Below are 22,196 nucleotides of genomic sequence, written 5' to 3' on the forward strand. Positions count from 1 at the left end.
CGATGGTATGTAAAGCCCATCTCCGCAGGTGGACGGGATTAGCTCCATAGGTATGAGAAGTATGTGACGCTGTGGCCAGTGAGGTGGGGTGGGGTGTTGAGTCACCTGTGGGTCTGCCAAGCCTCCGGCACTCCATGACACTGTCACTGTGGTGGGACTGCTGGTCCTCCTCACACGCTTCACCGCTCTCACCAAGAGCTCGCTTCAGCATCTGATCAACACACACACACACACACACACACACACACACACACACACACACCCACACACACACACACACACACCACACACACACACACAAAAAGTGCAAATGGGAGTGTAAGATGGAGCATGTTTCTGGAGCATTCCCTCAGACACTCACACAGTTGTCAGTGTGTGACTTCTCAATTGCTAGCCTGTAGCAGGAAACTGTAAATTAAACCCAAACATACAAAGGGATTGCTGCTAGTCTATATCAACCAACCAGCCCTAAACCCATGTCCTGAGTGGGTGGGTGAGTGTGTGGGTGGGTGAGTGAGTGGGTGGGTGAGTGAGTGAGTGGGTGGGTGAGTGTGTGGGTGGGTGAGTGTGTGGGTGGGTGAGTGAGTGTGGGTGGGTGGGTGAGTGAGTGTGTGGGTGGGTGGGTGAGTTAGTGAGTGGGTGCAGAGAGGACGTACCAGGTCCAGCTCCTCCAGACGGTGGGAGAGTTTCTCAGACATGTCGTGTAGCTCCTGCTCTGCCTTCCTGTTCTTCTGACTGCGGCGGGACAGGGGCTCCTGGGGCTCACTGAGAGAGAAGAGAGAGAGAGAGAGAGAGAAAGAAGAAAGAAAGAAAGAAAGAAAGAAAGAAAGAGAGAGAGAGAGAGAAGAGAAGAAAAAAGGAAAGCAAGATCAATAATGGGCACACACACATAGGCACTTCACACTCAACACTCCCATTCAAGAACACTTTGTCCTCTTTCACAAAATGGCCTCACAAGCATTCCCTACAGTTCTTAAATCTCAACCGTTGCCAAAAATCTAAAGTGACGACGCCACACTAAGATAAGACAATCCATCATCCCGCATACATATTCAGCCTCTCTCCACCACCTCCTCCCTCCTCTCTCTCTCCTCTCCTCTCCCTCCTCCTCTCTCCTCTCCTCTCCTCTCCTCTCCTCTCCTCTCCTCTCCTCTCCTCACCTCCTGGCCAGGCCTCTGTCTCTGGCCCCCCTGCCGTGTTCCCTCCTCCAGCTGGAGGACGAGCTGGAGCTCAGCTGCAGGATCTCCTCCTCCTCCTCCTCCTCCTCCTCCTGCGTCTCCCCGTTTGTCCGCACCTCCTCGGGGTGTCCGTTGTGGAGGGGGCCTCCCTCCAGCTCCTCGCGAAGGGAGAGGAGCAGCACGTCGGGCTGCGTGCGGAAGAGAACTCGCCTGGGCGCCGGCAACGTCCGCTACAGACAGAGAGGTCACGGGGTCAGAGAGACAGAGAACAGTGTAACCCATGCAACACCCTCATTACCCAGCCAGCTGACTTGGCCAGAACCCTCTAGGCCCGCGGTTCTCAATCCTGCTCCTGAGCCCCCCCAACTCCGGCTCTGCAGCTTTCTCATCATTCCTGACTGAACTCATCAGGGGTGTGTTCAGCTAACCCAGAGCGTTTTAATCAGACCGATTTCAAACAGGTGTGCTCGGAGCAGGGATAGAGAGGAGATTCTCCGTACAGGACTCTCCTCAGGAGCGAGCTGGACTGTGTACCCCAGCTCTTGGCAATGGTTCTTTGCATGATAAAAAAAAGGTTCCATGTAGAACCTTAGTTTAGATTTTCACAGGATCCCATTCAGAGAACCGCTCTGGAGGGCGAAGCTCTTCGTCATGAGTGCAGAACTGGATCTATCAGCTCTGGGGGAGTTAGTGCTTTTGGCAGCCATGGCATGCAACATGCAATTTGAACCCTGGTGCCAACGGGCTGAAGACACGGCTGTGTATTTTTAACCCGGGCCGCCTAAAGGTACATTGTGTCACACGTTCTACTACTAGTGCCCGTTAAGGAGCTGAGAAGGCTCATATAAAAAAACACTTTGCTAAACACGAACGACACGCTGAACACAGGAAGTGAAAAGGGTTAATCGACTCGACAGACCTCTGAGTGACAGCTGACTAAAAAGGACTCAAGAGTTGCGTAACACCTCACAGCCGTGTGATTTTCCTTTCATTTCATTAATAACTTGCCATTCTCAGACGTTACTACGAGTTCCCTTGAACTGGCACAGGGCATAATGAGCCGGGATGTCAAACATATTAGGGGCCGAATCCCGGTGCCTGGAAAAAGTGTTCCAATGCTGCTGCTGCTGCTTGCTGCTGGCCTCGCCATGCCTACAGCTGACAATATGCACATTTCCCTGGCAAAGCCCGACTGGAAAACAAAACAAGGATATGTTTGGGAGTTCTCGCTTACTCTCCGCAGATATTTATAGAGCTGCATTACAGAGTGTGCTTGTAATAATTATGCAATGGTGGGCAAGGACACCACACACACTCGGACACCACACACACTCGGACACCACACACACTCGGACACCACACACACTCGGACACCACACACACTCGGACACCACACACACTCGGCTCGATGGCCTGAGGGGGGGGGGGGGGAGAGATTCACAGAGAGTGAGACGGCTGAGATCGTTTTTTCCCCCCATCGTGGTCTCATAACTTTCCTACACATGTAAAATGTCAGTGCTCCTGTAGATGAACCAGTCTGGTAGACCAAAACATTGCTGAGGTCAGGGGATGAGGCCTCACGTTGTAATTAAATGTTTATGTTTGGTGTAAGGCAAAAAATAACTTTTGCCAATACAAATCACTTTTGTATTGACTGAGCAAAGCATGTGTCCACACCGCATGAGTAGAGTGAGTGTATACGATCAGGATCAGTGGTGTTGATCGGGGTCAGACGCAGGCTTACCTCTGGCTGGTGCCTGCTCTCTACATTGGCTTTCCTCTGGCTGGACGTGGACCTCTCGCTTGTCACTGCAGATCAAGTGAACACAAAGGGCAGGCAAGTTAGAAGGATCAGACAATACACTCCGACACAAAACAAAAAACAAATACTGGTCTTTAGTGTTTACTGGCTCATTGAGGAACTATTATTAGTCCATCAGACAGGAAGCTACTATTAGCTGGGTTTCCATCCAACGGCTTTATGTGAACTTGGACTATTCCAATAGGAAATCCTGAGTGGAAATGCTTGAAATTCCCATAAAATTCCCGATTCCCACAAAGTATAAAGCAACTACGGTTGATGGAAACATTTTATTAGGCATTAGATCTAATTAAGCATTTCCATTAAAGGTTTTGAACCGACAGCTGTTCACAACTCCTCCCTTGATTAGGAGAGTGTCTAGTCTCTAATTCACAGAACACAGCGAATGTAAATATGCACAGACTCGCATTTGTTTAAACCACATTTTCATAAATACACATCAAATATGCAGAGGAGTTGGATGGAAACCCAGCTCGTGAACTCATTCTCTAGGATAAGAGCTGCAGCCAACAGCGTAGCAGCAGTCATTTAGTTAAATGGAGCAGTAGCCCTTCAGGTCTCGAATGAGAACAAAACGCTCTGAAGCCCAGAAGGCAGGCAGGAGCTCACAGATGATAATCTGGGTCATGGGGAAGGCGAGGCCGTGGTACATTACATCAGTGGATTACACATGACGGGCACAAGTCAATAGCGCTCAATGGCTGATGTGCATCTGGCATCCAGCGCTCCTGTGGTTTAAAGGTTACGAGGATGAGGGGGTTCATACATACCGGGAGAGCGGGGCGATGACGGGGAGAGGAGGTGACTCGAGCGTAGGCCCTCCCCAGCGGGCCTCATAAAACCATTCTAGAGAGAGACACAGAGAGAGAGACAGAAAGAATATCAATAAAAGAACCCGAGCTCTGAAGCCAGAGACACAACAAACCGACATCAAAAGGACGAGCAGGGACAAAGGCTGACTGTAGCGGCGCCTCACGTCCCCCGTGTCTGGGCCAAAAAGTTGCACTTGAACACACGCAGAGAAACACTACAGCCAACGGCTAACTAGCACGTATGTTCTGCCATATTTGTTTTTCAGCGGTGTCTCAGTGCAAAGGCGAGTTGCTTCTCTCCTTGGATACACAGGGAGCGTGACAGCATTTGCATTAACAAACAGGAACGCCATGAAGAATCTAACCTGACACGACACTTGTTTTTGAGATGTTCTGCATCATGTCTTGTTTACCAGTCATGTTCTTGCATAGTGTACTTTTCAACATGGACATTGCAAAATGTTCACAAACAGCATATTTCTTTGACCGAGGGATATCAGACAATATTTCATCATCTAAACTCGTTGAACTGCCAATCAAGAGTTCTCTCTCTCTCTCTCTCACTCTGTCACTGACGGGCTCCGCTGCCTATTCAACATGCTCGATTGGCCAGAAAAGCTGCCAACGGGGATCTGACCACTGCCAACGGTGCGGGACACACCCCAGAAAATAGGACCCGCAGACGCTTACAGACGGCCCTAGCAGACATCGCCCCGACTGTGTGTCACCGGCTTAGATGATGTCCCCAGTCAAACCACTATGCAAAGCAGAGGGAGGTGTCACAATGTGTCACTATGGAGCTGCGTCCGCTGCTGCTGACACAATCAATCACAATCAGGACGAACGCAACAGTGACACTCATCCATTATCTGTCCATAGTCAACACCATAGACATCTATATATGTCTATGGTCAACACCGTCAACCTGAAACAAATGAAGCCACAGGACACTTGGGAAGAGAAACAATCTTACTGCCATGACTGCATTTGGTGACATTTTCAGAGCCTTTAACCAAAAGCACAATAGTAACACCACCACTGTTAAATCCTGCAGCATAAACTAGAACATTCCCTCCCTTACTAATGAAGGCATCATCAGCAACTGGATAACTGCATTAACTGTGCCGTGATAAGGAGCCACAGTCTTCACATCTGAACTATACAGACCTCTGCACAGAGTCTTCTTTCAAAAGCTAGCTCAACTGATGGGCCGGCTCCTTAAACTGTATTCAGACAGTCTAGACTAATCCGCCATGTCATTTAATTCTGCCTGCTTGTAAAATACACATAAAGTGAAGTTAAGCGCTAGCATGTGTGCCTGAGGAATCCGCACTTGTCGTGCTAGGCATACACGCAGACACACACACACACACACACACACACACACACACACACACACACACACACACACACACACACACACACACACACACACACACACACACACACACACACACACACACACACACACGCGAGATGAGATCTACAGCTTTGCTGCGGTGGAATGTACCTCACGGGCCTGACAGGGGTTGCGCCAGCCGCGTGATCTCGTGAGGTATTTATTTATATCCTAACAGAGCCGCGCGTACTGCTGGGCGCTGGCGCACTTTTCCACTCGGCCCTTTTTTCCAGTGACTAAGAGAGCGGGAGAGGGGGGAGAAAAGAAAAGAAAAAAGAAAAGAAAAGAGTTCTTCCCATTCAAAAACAGACCAAAAAAGAACAGAGGCCGAAGTGTGTGTAGAGCCTCCAATCTCCAAGGCAACAGGTGAAGACAGTGGTGGTATTGAGATCATGCCTTCACTCGAAAACACACTTCCTGGTCACTCAACTCAACGCGCATTCGCTATCCTATCTTTGTATACGACCATGAAAAGTCCTATGTGTCCTACGCTCCACTACGCTCCACTCACTCCACTCCCAGTGGATTCCGAATCTACAGAACAACCCCCAAAGGCTCCACTCTACTTCTGCACGGCTTACCTGCAGGCCGCCGGTGGCCGTCTCCTGCTCCTGCAGGCTGACCGAGCCGCGGGCCGGCGCTGGCCGAGCTGGGGCCAGCGCTTCGGCCGGGACGAGCCTCTGAGGGGTGGTCTGGAAGGGTGGCTGGAGGGGGATGGCGGAGCGCAGGGGCTCCCGGAGCAAGGTGGCGGAGCCTGGGACTGCAGCGCTGGTGGTAGCCACGGCGGCAGCGGCAGCAGCAGCAGCAGCAGGGGCGGCTTGGGCACCGGAGGTGGCATCTGGACCCTGAGAGGGGACACTGGGTGCAGGAAGCACTGCTGAACAACAAAAACAAACATAGACCCGATAAGTTGTTTTACTAATCTACTAGTTTAGGCTGCACGTCATTCAATCACCACCAGGTCAAAGGCCATTGGTTCAACTCTCAGGGAGCAGAGATACTCACAACATGTATACCTTTCGTGTACTTTATTGTGTTTGTCTGAACTTAAAATAACTTTTCTGCACTTATTCTGTACTTGAATATATTCAGGCTCTCCTTGCTCTAAGAGTCGCATCAGGTCACCTCAGTTTCTGATCTTTGTGATGTAACAGCCCTCTATGATCAAACTGCAGCACCTTCAGCAGGGCAATGGGGTAGACTGCAGGGGAAACTCTGATTTTAGATGCCAAGTGATCAAATTAAATGTTGACAACAAATCTGCTCAAATGATCCGTTGCAATGGAAAAGGGCTCTGCCCAAGTTTCCGAGAGAGGGCGAGCGAGTTCGGTGGGAACTGCCACCCGGAGGATTTTTTAAGCGTGTGGGGAACACATGGAAACGAAGGATTAAAAAAAAAAACGGAGGAAAAAGGTGACCTAATGACGATATTTATATTTATAAAAACTTCCATGGAAAGGAAAAAAAAAAAAGATACACAACTACAACGTGACCACAAAGTAATCTATCCTCTCCGAAAATAATTCCAGAAGGGGTAGAGAGAGAGAATAGGGTTACAGGGTAAACCGGAAAAACAGGGTTTGTCATTCCGTGGAATGTGACCAGGCTTCGAGGAGGGGAGAATGAAAAGGAAGGTGGCGGGTCAGGAATTCCGCTGCCATGTGAGTTGTTTTCCAATAAGCCGGAACTTTCTCAAACACCGTCGGAGTTCTTAAAAGGTGAGACAGAGGTCTCCACTCTAATTAGACACACAAAGACCCTTTGAGTTTGGCTCTTGAATGGTGAATAAAGAGGAGTTTGGCCTGACCTTCCTTCTTGGAGAACGTGCGGGCCGAGTCTCCTAGGCGGATGAGCTCGGCGGTGGACTCCGACTCGTCTCCGTTCCACGAGTGCAGCGAGTGCTTGCTGGACTGGACGGCTGACCTGCAGAGGACACACACACACACACACACACACACACAGTCATTACCCCGGCAAATGAAAGGATCCCTACATCCCCCCCCTATCCCATTTCCCCACTCATGACCTCACGGTCCTGGCATTGAAAGCATGCTCCCCGCTCCTTGCACGGGGCTGGTGGAGGGGCCACTCGTTCAACTGTGGCCCCCTTTCATGTGTCCGTTTGGGCTGTGCACCTTTGGGACGCGTACGAGGTGTGAATGAGGCTTCCTCTTCCGTGATTTATGACTTCAATATGAACTCATTCAGCCACCTGGCTTCAGACACTTCACACTGGGACCTGGAGATAACGTGAAGACACCATGAGTCACTGCCGCAGGAGAGGAAGAAGGAGGAGAAGGAGAGAGAGAAGAGGAGAGGAGAGGAGTGCGTCTGTGTTTAACTTCTCCTCCATGCCTTGTGTGCCAGTAGTCTGAAGGTGACTACACTTGTGTTTCCCACCAGCTCAAGGTACCACTAAGGCCATTTTCTAAACCTTGCAGTTGGGCTCATTGGGTTTCTAAAGTCCTGTTATTCTCCCTATCTGATTGGATTAACAACATATAAAAAAAAAAAACATATCTTTTTTTTCATATTCTTTTATACATACCACCAGCTAGCTAACAAAAGCATATATTTTAAACCCAAGTAATAATTACAAGTACACTTAAAGTGCATTAGACAGTCCCTCCAGGATTTTTGCGATCTTGCGTTTTCACACAAATGCAAGGATTTCCCCACAATTACGGGTTGCTGTTTTCTCTTATTACTGCAACATTTAGGGGGTGAAAAAAAGCACAGTCATCAAATTTCTGCATCATCTGCCATCGCCACAGACAGGAACAACTGGAGCTGCAGGCTCCGCATGCTTGCTGAGTGTGCAGTTTTGGAAACAACACAAGTGTCCAACCCGCAACAAGCACTCAAAACAAGACGCGGTCCACAGGGACGCTCCCTTTGGCCAAGTGCGGTCCACCCCCCCCCCCTTATTTGGGAGTCACTGGACACAAACAGGACAATGGGGGCTGGGATTAATACAATTCTAGTTTCAATCAAGATTTTGGCTTCCATCAATTATGAAAACAAAATAATCAAGATAAAGATGATTGTGCCGCATTCCATTTCGCAATGAGGGCTCTCGTTTTTGTCTTGCGCAATAATTCAGCGCGCCCCTTTCCTTTACAGCTGTGTGCTTTCGCCCCTCTCAGGCTGCGCCATGTTTCGTTCAGCTCCAGCCAAGATGACGGAAAAAGATGTTTTGGTCAACAATAAAGGTAAAACTAATTCAGCCGGTTTGGGAGACACTTTGGTTTCAAGGGGTCAGATGAATAATGATCAATGAACAGTGTGTCCCTATATGCATTCATTCATGATTTAGTAGCGCCGCCGTTGACATTCCACACGGTTTACTCATGACGAAACATACCGTTACATTGATTAGCAAGCTAAAGATATTATAGTTTAGTGCTACAGGCCTAATCTAGTAAGTAAGTACTGTATTGATGATAACACTACCAATAACAAAGTAAACAAATAGTCTATAAATAAATGGATTGAGGTTCCAGCATCACAGGACTCATGTTCTGACAATGTGACTCATGTCACCTCACTGCACCGCACCACTAAATGAGTAAATCGTGTTACATAATTCTGAGCACAATATTGGCCTAAATAATTGTGATTATGATTGGTCATCATAACTGAGCAGCCCCTGTAAGGACAGCCACACACACACACACACACACACGGTGACGGCCGTTTGTGAGCTCTTGCCAGCAGGCAAACATACAGGCAAATGGTATACGACATATAGACCAACATGTGGCTTTGTTACAAAATGCCAGGCCTACTTCTTCTTTTAACATTTCTGTCAGCAAAACAGAAAAGAAACAATGTGTTCCCCTTCCCTGATCTACATGAGGAAGCAGTCACTGAACAGAGCAGGTTCAAGGAAATAACTCAAGATAATGCTCCTGTGGTAGCAATTGAAGAATGTCCTGACAGACACTTTGCTGTAACCCAGGGAAACCATATGGCCCGCCCATACATACATACATATGTTCCATGACATCCTCTGCCTGTTTCCCCTTCCCTACGGGCTGCCCAATCTGGGGCCTGCCGGCCGGCCAGCACCGGCATAAGTGCTCGGCAGGAAACCTCACCCTAACCTGCACGACACTTTCACCTCCTCAACAAGCCGGCAGGGATCAAATGGCAGGAAAGGAGGGAGGCTGGGAGGAGGAAGTCATTTGGAACATCTGATGTGTGGGGGGCCGGGGGGGTCATTGAGAGGGGAAAAGAGAGAGCGAGACAGAATGTTTAAGAGGGAGGAAATGAGAGAGTGTGTGTGTGTGTGTGTGTGTGTGTGTGTGTGTGTGTGTGTGTGTGTGGTGTGTGTGTGTGTGTGAGAGAGAGAGCGAGACAGAATGTTTAATAGGGAGGAAATGAGAGAGTGTGTGTGTGTGTGTGTGTGTGTGTGTGTGTCTGTGAGAGAGAGAGCGAGAGAACAAGAGAATGGCAGGTGCAAGAAACAGAAAGCCAATGGGCAGAGAGAGACAGAGACGTAGGAGAAAGAAAGTAACATAAATCGCCTCCGTCCCTCCCTCACCCCCCACACCACCTCTATTCTTGTACATAGCCTTGTCACCTCCCGTATCGACTACTGTAATTCTCTCCTCTTTGGTCTCCCCCAGAAATCCCTCCATAAGCTCCAACTGGTCCAGAACTCAGCTGCCCGTATCAATCTCCCTCACCCCTCTTTCCACCACATCACCCCCATCCTACAGCAACTCCACTGGCTTCCAATTCACTTCCGTATCAACTTTAAAATTCTTCTTCATACTTTTAAAGCCATCCACAACCTTGCCCCTCCTACCTGTCTGACCTCCTTCACACTGCTACCTCCACCCGCTTCCCTCAGATCCTCCTTCTTCCATCCACCTAACTGTCCCTCTGCCCGGCTTACCACCATGGGGAGCAGAGCTTTTCAGCCGCTTCTGCTCCAAACTCTGGAACTCACTCCCACCTGACATCCGAAACATTGACTCCTTCCCTCAGTTCAAATCCTCTCTCAAAACCCCACCTTTTCAGGATTGCATTCTCACTGTAGTTGCCATGCTGTTTTTTACTTGCACTTTTAATTCTTAATTGTTTGTTATTTGTTTGCTCCTGTTTTAAATTGTAAAGCGTCCTTGAGTGACATGAAAGGCGCTGTGAAATAAAATGTATTATTATTATTATTAGGAGTGTGTAGGAGAAAGTAAAAGCCAGTGTGTGCATTACACTGCACACACACACACACACACACACACACACACACACACACACACCACACACACACACGTACGTACTGTGCACTGGAGGCCTGGGACATCTTCTCGTGCTCTTGCTCTCCTGGCTGCTGAGCCCCGGGACCCTTACTGTGGGCCTCTCCATTGGGCTGCATGTCTGCTTAGAGGAGAGAACAGAGGGGCAAAATGACTCAACCTGTCACTGAAAACAAACAAACAAAAACAACAACAACCACAAACACAAACCAACCACCACCAGTGTCTCTTCTATCGCCAGAGCTCTGATGTAATCATCCACACACGGGCTTCCAGTTGATAGGGGGAATGACGCAAGGCTGAAGTGCTGGCAACACAAACAGAGCCAGAGCCAACACCAACACAGACAGCTGACAGAAATGCAAACACTTTCCAACTGAACACTCTGTACAAACAACTAATGGACACCACACATGTGAGAAATGTCCTTCATAGAAGTCTTTGGAAAACCTTCAAGCCAATCATGTTGTTGTTATTGATTCAGTAGTTATCATCAGCACCACACGGACTATTAAATGAACACAAAGACGCCTGCTGATATAATCAGTCTGAAGGGGGAACTGAGTGGTCAATTGATTATTCTTTTTAAAGTGATCTCATCATCCTGGAAGAGTACGCCCCAATCACCCTCTGTGATCATGGTGATGACCTTTGTGTGTAGTGCAAATGCCACCGTTAGTCAGCAGTTCAAACAGTGATGAAGAGGTGTGGGTGGTGGGATAAAGATTAGTGCTGATCAGGACACTAAATGGGCCAGTGATTGCCGAATCGCACCCAGACTGCGGTCTTTAAATTGTCTCGTGTCCAATGAGCTGATGAGCTCACTCCAAAACAGACACAAGAGAGAGAGAGAGAGATAACTAATATTTAATGTTTAATAATTAACAATTAACCTGTCATATGTTTATATACCACATTTTTACCATCTATAACTTATTGTTTGTTTTTTATTTATGTTAATTGTGATTGTACATTTTATGTAAACATGTTTTGGCAACATTGTATTGTATGCAGTCATGCCAATAAAGCCTTTTGAATTGAATTGAATTGAATTGAATTGAGAGAGAGAGAGCCAAGCAAAATAAATTAGAACCCAACTCTGACAAGCATGAAGACACGAGACCCAATCTGTTTCCTACTATTCAAGCACAGCACAGCGCCGCCACCACAACCGACAGCAGCAGCAAGACATTAAAATACAAGACAGGAGGAACAGTCGTGTCCTGAAGCGCTTTCTGGCACCCCGCTATCAAAAGACTCAAACTCCAATACCAGCGTGAACAACAATAGAGAATAGAGAGGCCAAAAAGTGTGCTTCTAACTAGAACACTCAAAACAGGCGACCCCCACATGTTCACTGGAACAGAGCGTGACACCCTCCAGGACATGGAGTTGAAGGGCTCGCTTGTGTTGCCGTGGCAGCCAACCCCCCACCCTATTCAGCGGCCCATCCCCGATCCCGCTCTGTGCTGCATAGGGTATTGATCCGTGATTGGTGGAGATCCTGAACGCGTGCGCTCAGCAGTCACAGTCTTCTAATGGCTGAAGGACGAGTGCTTAAGAGTAGCCTCTTTGTGTGATGAGCAAATGCGGTACAGGCCTTAAGCAGTTACAGGACAGCAGTCACTTATCCTCATATAGCTCAGTGGTTAACAACTGTTACATGACCATCATCACGTCAAATGAGCCACACTGTTGCTCTCCCTGTTCAATCTTAAGAGGGTTTGGATATGGAAACGAGAACTAGCGGTTACCTCCGTTTTGCAGTTCCTCATCGTCGCTCAGCTGCTCTGTCAGGTACTCGAGCAGACCGTCGAATATTTCAAGCAGGTTTCTCACAGATTCCTGGTCACCCCGAGCAACGTTCTCACCTAGAGACAAAAAGAGACTAAATAAGGGAAGACAGACACAGCCCGGTCCAACCACAAGGGACGGGGGGGGGGGGGGGGCTACCTGCTGCCAAACTGGCACGACAAGAGTACAACAGATTCGTCACAGTTCGCTCCAAACATTTTGCAGCACAAAAGGACCTGTGTTCCCCTCTCACAAGGACGGAGTGTTTGATTTCACGCTTCCCCCCCCAGGGGAAAACCCCTCTGAATCGAGTGATAAAAATTTGACAGGCAGGAAGAGATATGCTGTGTGAGCGTGCGCTAGTGTGTAGTGAACTGGGTCGACGGGGCTGCTCTCACCGGTGATGTGAGACAGACTGATGTGGAGGTAGTCCAAGGCCAGCGAGTCGATCACCGACTGCACGTTGTGGATGTCATCTTCTTGGCTTCGTGGGACAGCTATGTAATCTGGAGGCCAAAAGAAAAGAGGAAGGAAGAGGAGGGCGTTTTACGACAGTGGTCTTGTGAGCTTGCTCTCTGTTCAAGTCCCAGAGTAATGATCACCTGCTCAGGCTCTAAACAAGAAGAGCCTTGTTTTGGCAGGTCTGATACCTCCACGGTCACATTCCACACATTCTGTGACTGCCCTGGAGTATGGCATGTCTCTCTGCCAAGTGCAGGTGTGCCTAACTTGCAATTAAACACTTAAACACTCTTTCTACAGCAAAAGACTGCTTTGTTATTTGAAGAGCTGCTTTGAAAAGACAACACTGAAAAGAGAAGCACAGTGTCATCAAAGAACAAGAGATTTACCTGGAACTTTGTCACTCAAGATGGCTTCGTACAACGCGACGAAAACATTGGCGTCACAGTCCGTCAGTCTTTGTAGTCTCAAATTAATGTGGCACTTATAGAGGAGATCATTGGCTACTTCCATCCAATCTGTTTAATAAAATAATGAATTAATTAAAAGTGTCTATGATCTTTATAACAGGCATGCAATAACATCAGTAACACAGTCATTTGTTTAGGCAGTACAGTAGTTAAAATGTCCTTACTGTACACATCCAAAATATAGGGCAACCACAAATAGTTTTGGCAATATATCAGTACAGAAGCGCCAACCTTTCTGCCAATGGCGGGACGGAGTGTCCTGAAAAAGTTGTTGATGCCGTTTCTACGGTTACGACCCCAACCTTAAGCTAACTGACTTCACCAGCAACCTAGCTATATTTAGCAATGCTAGCCATCACCCGCGCCATAACAACTAACCCTCGAAAGCCAACTAGCAAGCAAATATACGAGATGTTTACCAAACATTTCAGCCTACGAAAATTAGCTGTGCTTCCATGTTAGTAAAACAGCTAACTTAATAACGTTACACATCTAGCTGTTACCGAAACACCAACCGTTAGTCATTAATGGTAAACATAAAGTCAGTTTACAAACTGATTATGATTATGCTTTGCTACTACATTTGTCTAGTGATCTATGAAATTTGTTACGACAAAAAAGTTATTGTTACGACAAATTTACATTTGACGACCGTCAAAACATCATGATAAATGGATATATTACACTACTAATGTGCGACCGTAATCAATTTGACATAAATACATGTTCACTATAGGAGTAAGGATATATTAGTCGGTCCGCTAGCTGACTGGCCAAGGCGACTGACGCCGCTTGAGTAACATTAGTTGGGGTTAACTTACAACATCAGGCAAGCCAGCAAAAGCCTGAGAACAAGGTAAATTAGTCAACTTGCTAACCATGAATATTAGCCTGTAGCTCGCTAGCGATTCAGTTGAACTTTGGCATTCACGTTAGAGACTTTACACATAAGCCGATTGTGTAATTTTTTTTCACCATCAACCTGAGTAATGTCCTGAATGCAGTAACATTAGACAGACATTACAATAGTAAACTTGCTATAAACATTGCTGATGTTAACCGGCCTGCCTAGAGGAAGTAACGTTAACTAACTAATGTTAGCATAGCCAGCCGGTTTTGGCCATTCCGCTAACAACATAATCAGCAGACTAATTTAAAGGACAACACTGTTAAACTGACTTAACGATACACACTGTCCCCAATGATGCCACAGAGAAAAGGAAAACAAAACTTTAACATAAGTGGTAAGGTGCAGTCATAGTTTTACTAAACATATAGCTAACATTAGCCATCCGCTGGCTAAGCATTGCTACGTAAGCTACAACTGGGTTTCCATTACAACCACTAACCTCGCTCCTCGGTTCCCATGAATGTGTTACGCCAGTTAGCCACTCGACTGGCTAGTTCGTAAACAAGGCGACAATTTGTCAAAAACCTTCTTTAATTAACAGCTTCTCGTCTAAGTTGCTGTGTTCAACCACTTCCCAACATCTAAGGTATGCAAGACAATGATACTATTTCACCACAGGGTGGCTGTGTCTGCTGTCTTTCCCTCACATCGTTTGTAGGATGCTGAGACGTTTAAAACAGGGTAGAATGCTGATTGGACAACAAACTGATACGCTACTTCCGGAAATACTGTACTCAAAGCCAAATTTCTGTAAAGTTCTAAAGTGATGCAGCTTAAAGGTAGCCTAATTTTATTTTTTCATAAATACAGTTATTCTTACACTAGACCGCAACACAGCAAATATACAGCATAAGTCTAGCGTTCAATAAAGTATTTTGATGACGTCTGACGGCCAAACTACTTCCATTTTGTCTTGGAAGGAGACACATAAGAAAATAGGTCCTCACAGAACAGACCTCTGAAAAGCAGAGGTGCAGCCTACGGCTGTGCTGTCACCGAAGCTAGCTAGTTGGTTTGAAATGCATTTAGAAGAAAAAAACCAGTATAATACACATCGAGTATCTATCAAAAAATGCAGATAAAAAGATACAATTGCGACCAAATAAAAAAAATGCTTTTGAGGTAGAAGAATAGTGGCCTAAATACAACCACAGGCAAACTCAATCATTGCACAACATTTGTTCCTGCCTAAGTGATGATCTCTTTAGATTTTGAATAATGTAACGGCCTCAAAGCAACTTTGAGAAAAAGTTGTCTTAAAAGCAAAATGTGAATACCTCTATTTTATGTAAATATATGCCTAATAAGAAGAAGGAGAGGAGGAACAAATGCATTCTGTTTTATGTTCTGTGTTTTACATAATCAAATGGCAGGCTAGTTGTAAGAGGCCACCTCTCAATTAATTGAGATGGATGGGCCCCTTAACTTATAGAGGCCAAAAGACTAATGTGCATAAATCATGCACATTTAAAATAACTAAAATTATAAATAACTTTATAAATAACTTTTTTAGGGAGCTAATGGTTACAATATGTCTCCTGGGTATAAAGAGGAACCTTATTTTCAGGTGCAGGCATCCATCCCTTCAGTACAGGCATCCATCAGTGCCATGACAATTCAGCAGTAAGCAAACAATAAAAGAAATAAAAGAAATAAATAAAGATGGAAAGACAGCACAAGCCCATGCCTTATATAGGTTGTCCCTGGTACCTAAATCATTTCAAATATGAATCTTAGAATCACTGAGTAAACAGCATTTCTGTACTCATCCACATATTTATCTATTGCTATGGAGCAATATGTTTTCTGTCTATGAATCATATAGTTCCAACTTCCGCTTCCAAATTAGGAAAAGAAGTAGGACATTCACTGGGCGTATTTATACACTGTCTCTCTGGTACGGTGAAGCGACCTTTATATCCAGTTCGTCACATTTTTTTCTACCGGCATTTTCCGTAGCCATTTTCTATCTGGTTAGACAAGTTGACATAGTATTGGTTTCGGAAATACGTTTGCTCTTTTGTTTATCCCTTTTTATTTAATTTAAAATGCCTGGATATTCTGACAGAGACCGTGGTAGGGAAAGGGGGTAAGTTCAAATGATCATGGACTGTAATGTAGCTACATCTTAGCGCCTTCCTTGGTTTAGCACGGAAGACGGCTAACGTTAGCAAGCTAAAGGTATTCCCATCTAGTAACGTTCAAACATTGATGTACGTTCTTTGTCAGGGTCCACACAAGATAATTTGTTTATTTTCCGTGTTGCATTAGACTAACTGCGTTTAACAACGTACGGTACCTCACGTGATTATTTGCTAGTTAACGTCTGGTGCATTGGGTGGCTAATTTGTCGAGAAGGAAATGCTTGTCTGCAGGCTAGCTGTCGCTAGGTCAGCCACTTGCTAGCTGTGCTGGCTACGTCGTAGATTTGAAGTGATGTGTGATATTCCTACAAGACGGCGTGTGTGCTACAATTGGTGACACGGCGTCCAACGTTATTGAATAGGCTGCTTTTGTATTTCGTCGTAGACACTGCCCAATTCTACGCTTTTAAGGTCACCATGTGGCAAAAATGGATGGTATTTCAAAATGCCGGCCGCTTCAGTCTTCTTTGTTCCTCTACCGGCCAGAATTAAAATGGCAGGAGACTATAATGTGACGCAGGATAAAATGCTAGTAGCTTCCACCCTCGGTCCCGTTTTTATAGTTTTCTGTGATGTTAAACATGTTAACAGTGTTTCGTGATGCATACGCTGGTTTTCTTTAAGGAATGGTGTCGGGTGGAAAGGACCACACGTGGTAGGTCCATGTGTTTTGTCAGTATTTCTACTAATATTGGCCATTTCTGTTCTTTAAAGGAGTTATGGTGGCGCACCTCGGTTCGGTGGGAGCCGAAATGGACCGCCTCAGGGCAAATTCGGTAACCCCGGCGAAAGACTGCGTAAAAAGCACTGGAACATGGACGAGCTCCCAAAGTTCGAGAAGAACTTCTACAAGGAGCATCCTGACGTTACAAGGAAATCAGTGGTCAGTTTCCATGTCATGTAAAATGTTGTCTTATTGTTTTTCAGTGCAGGTCTCAAGAAGACTGACCGTATCATGGCCATTGTGACTTATTTATTTACTTTCTGTCACTATAGCAAGAAGTTGAGATGTATAGGAGGACTAAAGAGGTCACCCTGAAGGGCAGGGAATGTCCCAAACCAATCATGAAATTCCATGAAGCCAGTTTTCCCAGTAAGTGTTTTTTTTTTTTTTTTTTTTTTGAAAGAATGCTCTTGTTATCAGTTCATTACACTTTGTCCACACACATTGTGACAGATAGTGACGTTACATTGTTGTGTCTTCCATCAGACTACGTCATGGATGTGATTGGAAAACAAAGTTGGACAGACCCCACCCCCATCCAGGCTCAGGGCTGGCCTCTGGCCCTCAGCGGCAAAGACATGGTTGGCATCGCCCAGACAGGATCTGGAAAAACATTGGCTGTAAGTCTATGAGGGCAACAATGCTTGGCTCTCCTCTATCTGGTAGTTGTATCTGTGGAAAGACTTGATGCACCTATATCTATTATAATAATAGTATTATTATTATCTAATTCCTTCTTTTGTCTGTTTATAGTACTTGCTGCCAGCTATTGTTCACATCAATCACCAGCCATTCCTTGAACATGGCGATGGCCCGATTGTGAGTAAACCTATATATTTATTTCACTTTGCACTTTTGTCCTCACCCTGTCATGGCGTTCTCCTCTGTGGTGGAGTTGTTTTGCTTATCCATTGCTTTTTCTCCCAGTGTCTGGTTCTGGCGCCAACCCGTGAACTGGCACAGCAGGTCCAGCAGGTGGCTGCTGAGTACGGCCGAGCCTCACGTCTGAAGACCACGTGCATCTATGGCGGCGCCCCCAAAGGACCGCAGATCCGTGACCTGGAAAGAGGTGAGGTGGCATTTCGATTTTCCCACATGATCTCTTCAGTGCCAGATGCACTGTTGGGTGTACTAAGTGTTTGTAAGGCACACACACACTAACATTTCTCCCGGACACTCTTAGGGGTGGAGATCTGCATTGCCACGCCAGGTCGTCTCATTGACTTCCTGGAGGTCGGGAAGACCAACCTGCGGCGCTGCACGTACCTGGTGCTGGACGAGGCTGACCGCATGCTGGACATGGGCTTCGAGCCCCAGATCCGCAAGATCGTGGACCAAATCAGAGTAAGCTATGAATTCACACATGCTCTACAACCCTGCGAGAGCGTCTCTGTAGTAGGAACAAACCTGACCCCACTGCGTTCTATTTTCAGCCGGACCGACAGACTCTGATGTGGAGCGCCACCTGGCCCAAAGAGGTGCGTCAGCTGGCGGAGGACTTCCTGAAGGAGTACGTGCAGATCAACGTGGGCGCCCTGCAGCTGAGCGCCAATCACAACATCCTGCAGATCGTCGACGTCTGCAACGACGGCGAGAAAGACGACAAGTGAGCACGCCTCTTGTTTGCACCGTGTTGGGCGCCGTCGGCTCCACAGCATGTGGTTTATTTGCTGCTGAAATGCAGCTCTTTCAGTCCTCGTGCTGATCCCCAGAAGAATAACAATGGGGTTTTTCTTCTCGCCAGGCTCCTGAGGCTGCTGGAGGAGATTATGAGCGAGAAGGAGAACAAGACCATCATCTTTGTCGAGACCAAGAGGCGTTGTGATGAGCTGACGAGGAGAATGAGGCGAGATGGGTACGAAAACGCTACCAGTGCTTCACACAGCTCGGCCTACAGAATGCTGTTGCAATTTGCTTGATGTGGAATGTTCCGGAATCTAATGTTTTTTTTGGATGTCTTGTTTGCAGTTGGCCAGCAATGGGCATTCATGGAGACAAGAGCCAACAGGAGAGAGACTGGGTGCTTAATGGTAAGCCTCTCACCCTCTGACACGTGCGCTGTTATGTCATGTCCTCTGTGAATGACTTCTGAACTGAAGTACTTACTTTTACCCTCAGAATTCAAATATGGCAAGGCATGCATCCTTATCGCCACAGACGTCGCCTCCCGCGGTCTAGGTCAGTATGTCTGTAGCTGAACTGTTTGTCTTCTCCACACTTTGTGTCGTCCTCTTCACAAAAGACGAGAAATCCCCAACGTCAGACAAAAAAAAAATGTTTTCACTTTAAAGAAAGTGTCATTGCTTTCTTTAACTTCTCTATGCATTTTCTGAGTTTTTCTCACCTAAAGGTGCAGTCTTTGTGGCAGGGCCTAGGCATGACAAGTCCCAGGTCTGCAGAGGGGGAAGGAGGACTATTGGAAGTGAAGCGACTGGCTGCCACCCAGTCGCTTAGAGAGGTGAAAAAGTCCCGAGCTCAAGCTCCTGTGTGCCAGTAATCTTCCAAAGGCAGTGTGGCTAAAGCCTTGTTCTGATAACTACTTAACCTGTTCTCTTTCCATGGATCTCCTTTATATATTTTTTGGTTACGTTTAAATGCAGTTCATCCAGCCCTTGTTCCAATTCAAACTTCTTTTTTTTTTTAAACCAAAGCAAACACAACTAAGCTTTATTGCTGTTACCATTTTTAGTTGCCTTGCATGCATTTTGTCAAGCACTGTATGGCAAGTGGTGGTGTTATAGATTTGGAAGTGATTGATGACATACGCGCGGAGCTGTGTCAAAAGCATGGGTGTTTGCAAACATATAAGGCTTTACGTCCTTATTTTCTTTAATTTTTTCATTTTTTTTATGACAAAGTGCTGGTGTTCTTGGAAAATGGAGAGAGCAGTTTACAACTTTGGTATTAATTTCATCTCATATCGCAATTGGTGACAAACTGGCACATGTGTTAAGGGGCTCCGGAAACCTCTAGACAAAGGAGCGAGTGTTTGTAAAATGAGAAAACAAAGCTCGATCAGTGACAGAAAACAAATTCCAAGCCGAAGTTCCTCCCTCACCTGTGTGTTTTTTTTGTAAAAAAAAGTCATGTCGAGACCTGCCAGCGAGAGACATTTTCTCAAGTGAACACTTTGGCTTCTGGGAAAATCTTGCCTAGACGAGACTGATGACGGGGGCATATAAACTGCCTAAAGGCGAAGGGGGTGGCTAGTTGTTTTCCGCGTGATTTTTATTTTTTTTCCTCAAAATGCTTTTTTCTGGCTTTGTTCTTTTTTTTTTGCCTGAATCGACTGTTTTGGGGGGCCGCCCTCACGTTAGTTTTGGTCTGATGGGTCTGGGCAAGACGTGCAGTGTGGCCTTTATTAGCATGCTTCTGATGAGTGTGCTGAAGAGTGCAAAGCACAGGGCCTTCAGATCCCAAATCCCTACTGAAGCGTCCTCTTAACGGCACATGAGGAGGCACCAGTGCGCATAGTGGCCCTACTGCGTAGAAGCACCTGGATGTCACTTGACAATTTGTGGGGAAAGTTGGCTGCATTGGGAAAGGACTAGTGAATGCATACTCCTTAAAAATGGTAAGGATTCGAACCCAGTTTATTTGTAACCCTGTATTTGATTATTTTATTTCTCCTTTTGAATTTAAAAAAAGGCAGTGTAAGTGTAGTGTCGGGTTTTTTTTTTTCTTTTCTATTTTCCCGTTAGCAAAATGGAGTGTGCATCGTTTCTTCTCTTCCCACAGTAGTATTCCCATGAAGTAGTAACTTTTTTAAATGCCTGTTTTAATTGTACTCTTTCTCAGTGTCAATAACACCCTCCCACCCCCCCCACCCCAAGCCTTTCTTTTTCAGGTCTGCTTTTTTTAGTGTCCAGCCTTATCCACCGTCTTGAGTGTTTCGTGGTCTTTGCTAACTTGTGTTTTTGGTCTGACTGTTGTGGTGTGCAAAATCTTGTGCATTCCCCTGCATTTTTTGCCACACTGCAACACTTTCCAGATGTGGAGGATGTGAAATTTGTCATCAATTATGACTACCCTAACTCATCCGAGGACTACATCCACCGCATCGGCAGGACGGCCCGCAGTCAAAAGACGGGCACGGCCTACACGTTCTTTACGCCTAACAATATGAGGCAGGCCAACGACCTCATCTCTGTCCTCCGCGAGGCCAACCAGGCCATCAACCCCAAGCTCCTGCAGATGGCGGAAGACAGAGGAGGTAATTGCGGGTTACACAAGTTAACTCGTACATCAAGTCCTCATTGTGGCTCAAGGAACTAGGATCGGTGTGATGTTTCTCAGCGTTTGTTTTCAGCCTCAGTTCTAAGTTGTGTTTTTGTTTCGTTTGTCTCCCGCAGGTCGTTCCAGAGGCGGCAGAGGTGGCTATAAGGACGACCGCCGCGATAGGTATTCTGGGGGGAGAAGGGATTTTGGTAACTTCAGGGATAGGGATAGGGATAGCGATAGGGGCTACGGTAGTGGACCAAAGACGCAGAATGGTGGCTATGGCGGGGGCAACACATATGACAAGGGCAGCACCAACACCGGTAACTACAGCAACGGTTACAACAATGGACAGGCTAACAGCTATGGCGGCGGCGCCGGCAACCCGGTGGCCGCCTTCCAGAACCAGAACTTCCCGGCCCAGCCATTTGGCGGGAACCAGGCGGCTGGCCAGAACGGCATGAGTCACCCGCCATTCCCCTTCACCCCACAGGCGCCCCCCCAGCAGCCCCCACAGCCCATGGTACCCTACCCCATGCCTCCCGCGTTCCCTCAGTAAAACACTCACTCACTCTCACACTCACACTCACTCACTCTCTCACACACACACACACACACACACTCACTCTCACACACACTTGTGCGCACAAACCAGTCATTTTGTGTTTAAAGGAAGGAAGAAGGAAATCTTATGACTATATACTTTGTACTATTTGTTTTATTTTGCCTCCAGCAGGGTTGAAGCTTTTTTTTTTTCAGCAGTCTAAAAGTATCTAAAGTCCAAGTGATCTCGAGTGCAGCTAACCAGCTGCACGCTCTTTACCATTTTTATTTGTTACATTCCTCAATAATTTATTTTTACTAGATAATGCACATTTTCATGATTTAGTGTATGTTTAAAGTGGTATGTTTAAATCTTGACCCGAAGGCCATGCTTGGACCTTCAAATAAAAATAAAAGGAAAATGGAAGTTCTCTTGTCAGTGTGTTTTTTGAAGGA

The 22,196-nt window shown here is 46.5% G+C and overlaps 2 protein-coding genes across 2 annotated transcripts in view; one reads left to right on the forward strand and one right to left on the reverse strand.

Annotated features, from left to right (window-relative positions):
- Positions 1 to 14,776, reverse strand: part of LOC122129434 (centrosomal protein of 95 kDa-like) — a 23,719-nt gene extending 8,943 nt beyond the window's left edge. Inside the window, exons 1-12 of the mRNA XM_042704353.1 lie at positions 14,551 to 14,776; positions 13,121 to 13,249; positions 12,668 to 12,775; positions 12,230 to 12,346; positions 10,500 to 10,599; positions 7,019 to 7,134; positions 5,793 to 6,088; positions 3,771 to 3,846; positions 2,923 to 2,987; positions 1,161 to 1,408; positions 657 to 765; positions 106 to 211 (exon numbers count right to left, since the gene is read on the reverse strand). Coding sequence (XP_042560287.1) covers positions 106 to 211; positions 657 to 765; positions 1,161 to 1,408; positions 2,923 to 2,987; positions 3,771 to 3,846; positions 5,793 to 6,088; positions 7,019 to 7,134; positions 10,500 to 10,599; positions 12,230 to 12,346; positions 12,668 to 12,775; positions 13,121 to 13,249; positions 14,551 to 14,569 — 1,489 coding nt within the window. The 5' untranslated portion in view covers positions 14,570 to 14,776. The remainder of the gene's footprint in view (positions 1 to 105; positions 212 to 656; positions 766 to 1,160; positions 1,409 to 2,922; positions 2,988 to 3,770; positions 3,847 to 5,792; positions 6,089 to 7,018; positions 7,135 to 10,499; positions 10,600 to 12,229; positions 12,347 to 12,667; positions 12,776 to 13,120; positions 13,250 to 14,550) is intronic.
- A 1,234-nt stretch (positions 14,777 to 16,010) lies between these two features.
- Positions 16,011 to 22,167, forward strand: LOC105900217 (probable ATP-dependent RNA helicase DDX5). Its single transcript, XM_031563528.2, has 13 exons — positions 16,011 to 16,200; positions 16,970 to 17,138; positions 17,252 to 17,348; positions 17,466 to 17,599; positions 17,733 to 17,798; positions 17,907 to 18,048; positions 18,163 to 18,323; positions 18,413 to 18,585; positions 18,724 to 18,834; positions 18,948 to 19,009; positions 19,098 to 19,157; positions 20,971 to 21,192; positions 21,332 to 22,167. The coding sequence occupies exons 1-13, from the start codon at positions 16,160 to 16,162 to the stop codon at positions 21,754 to 21,756; spliced, it is 1,863 nt and encodes a 620-aa protein (XP_031419388.2). The 5' UTR covers positions 16,011 to 16,159; the 3' UTR covers positions 21,757 to 22,167.
- Positions 22,168 to 22,196: the final 29 nt, after the last annotated feature.

Source organism: Clupea harengus, unplaced genomic scaffold (genome assembly GCF_900700415.2).
Source record: "Clupea harengus unplaced genomic scaffold, Ch_v2.0.2, whole genome shotgun sequence".
In the NCBI taxonomy this organism is placed as follows: Eukaryota; Metazoa; Chordata; class Actinopteri; order Clupeiformes; family Clupeidae; genus Clupea; species Clupea harengus.

Excerpts from the sequence above, each read along its gene's own strand:
- LOC105900217 (XM_031563528.2), top strand. The coding sequence starts at position 16,160 with ATGCCTGGATATTCTGACAGAGACCGTGGTAGGGAAAGGGG. Across the intron at positions 17,600-17,732 it reads GATCTGGAAAAACATTGGCT|TACTTGCTGCCAGCTATTGT; the intron begins GTAAGTCTATGA and ends GTCTGTTTATAG. Across the intron at positions 21,193-21,331 it reads GATGGCGGAAGACAGAGGAG|GTCGTTCCAGAGGCGGCAGA; the intron begins GTAATTGCGGGT and ends TGTCTCCCGCAG.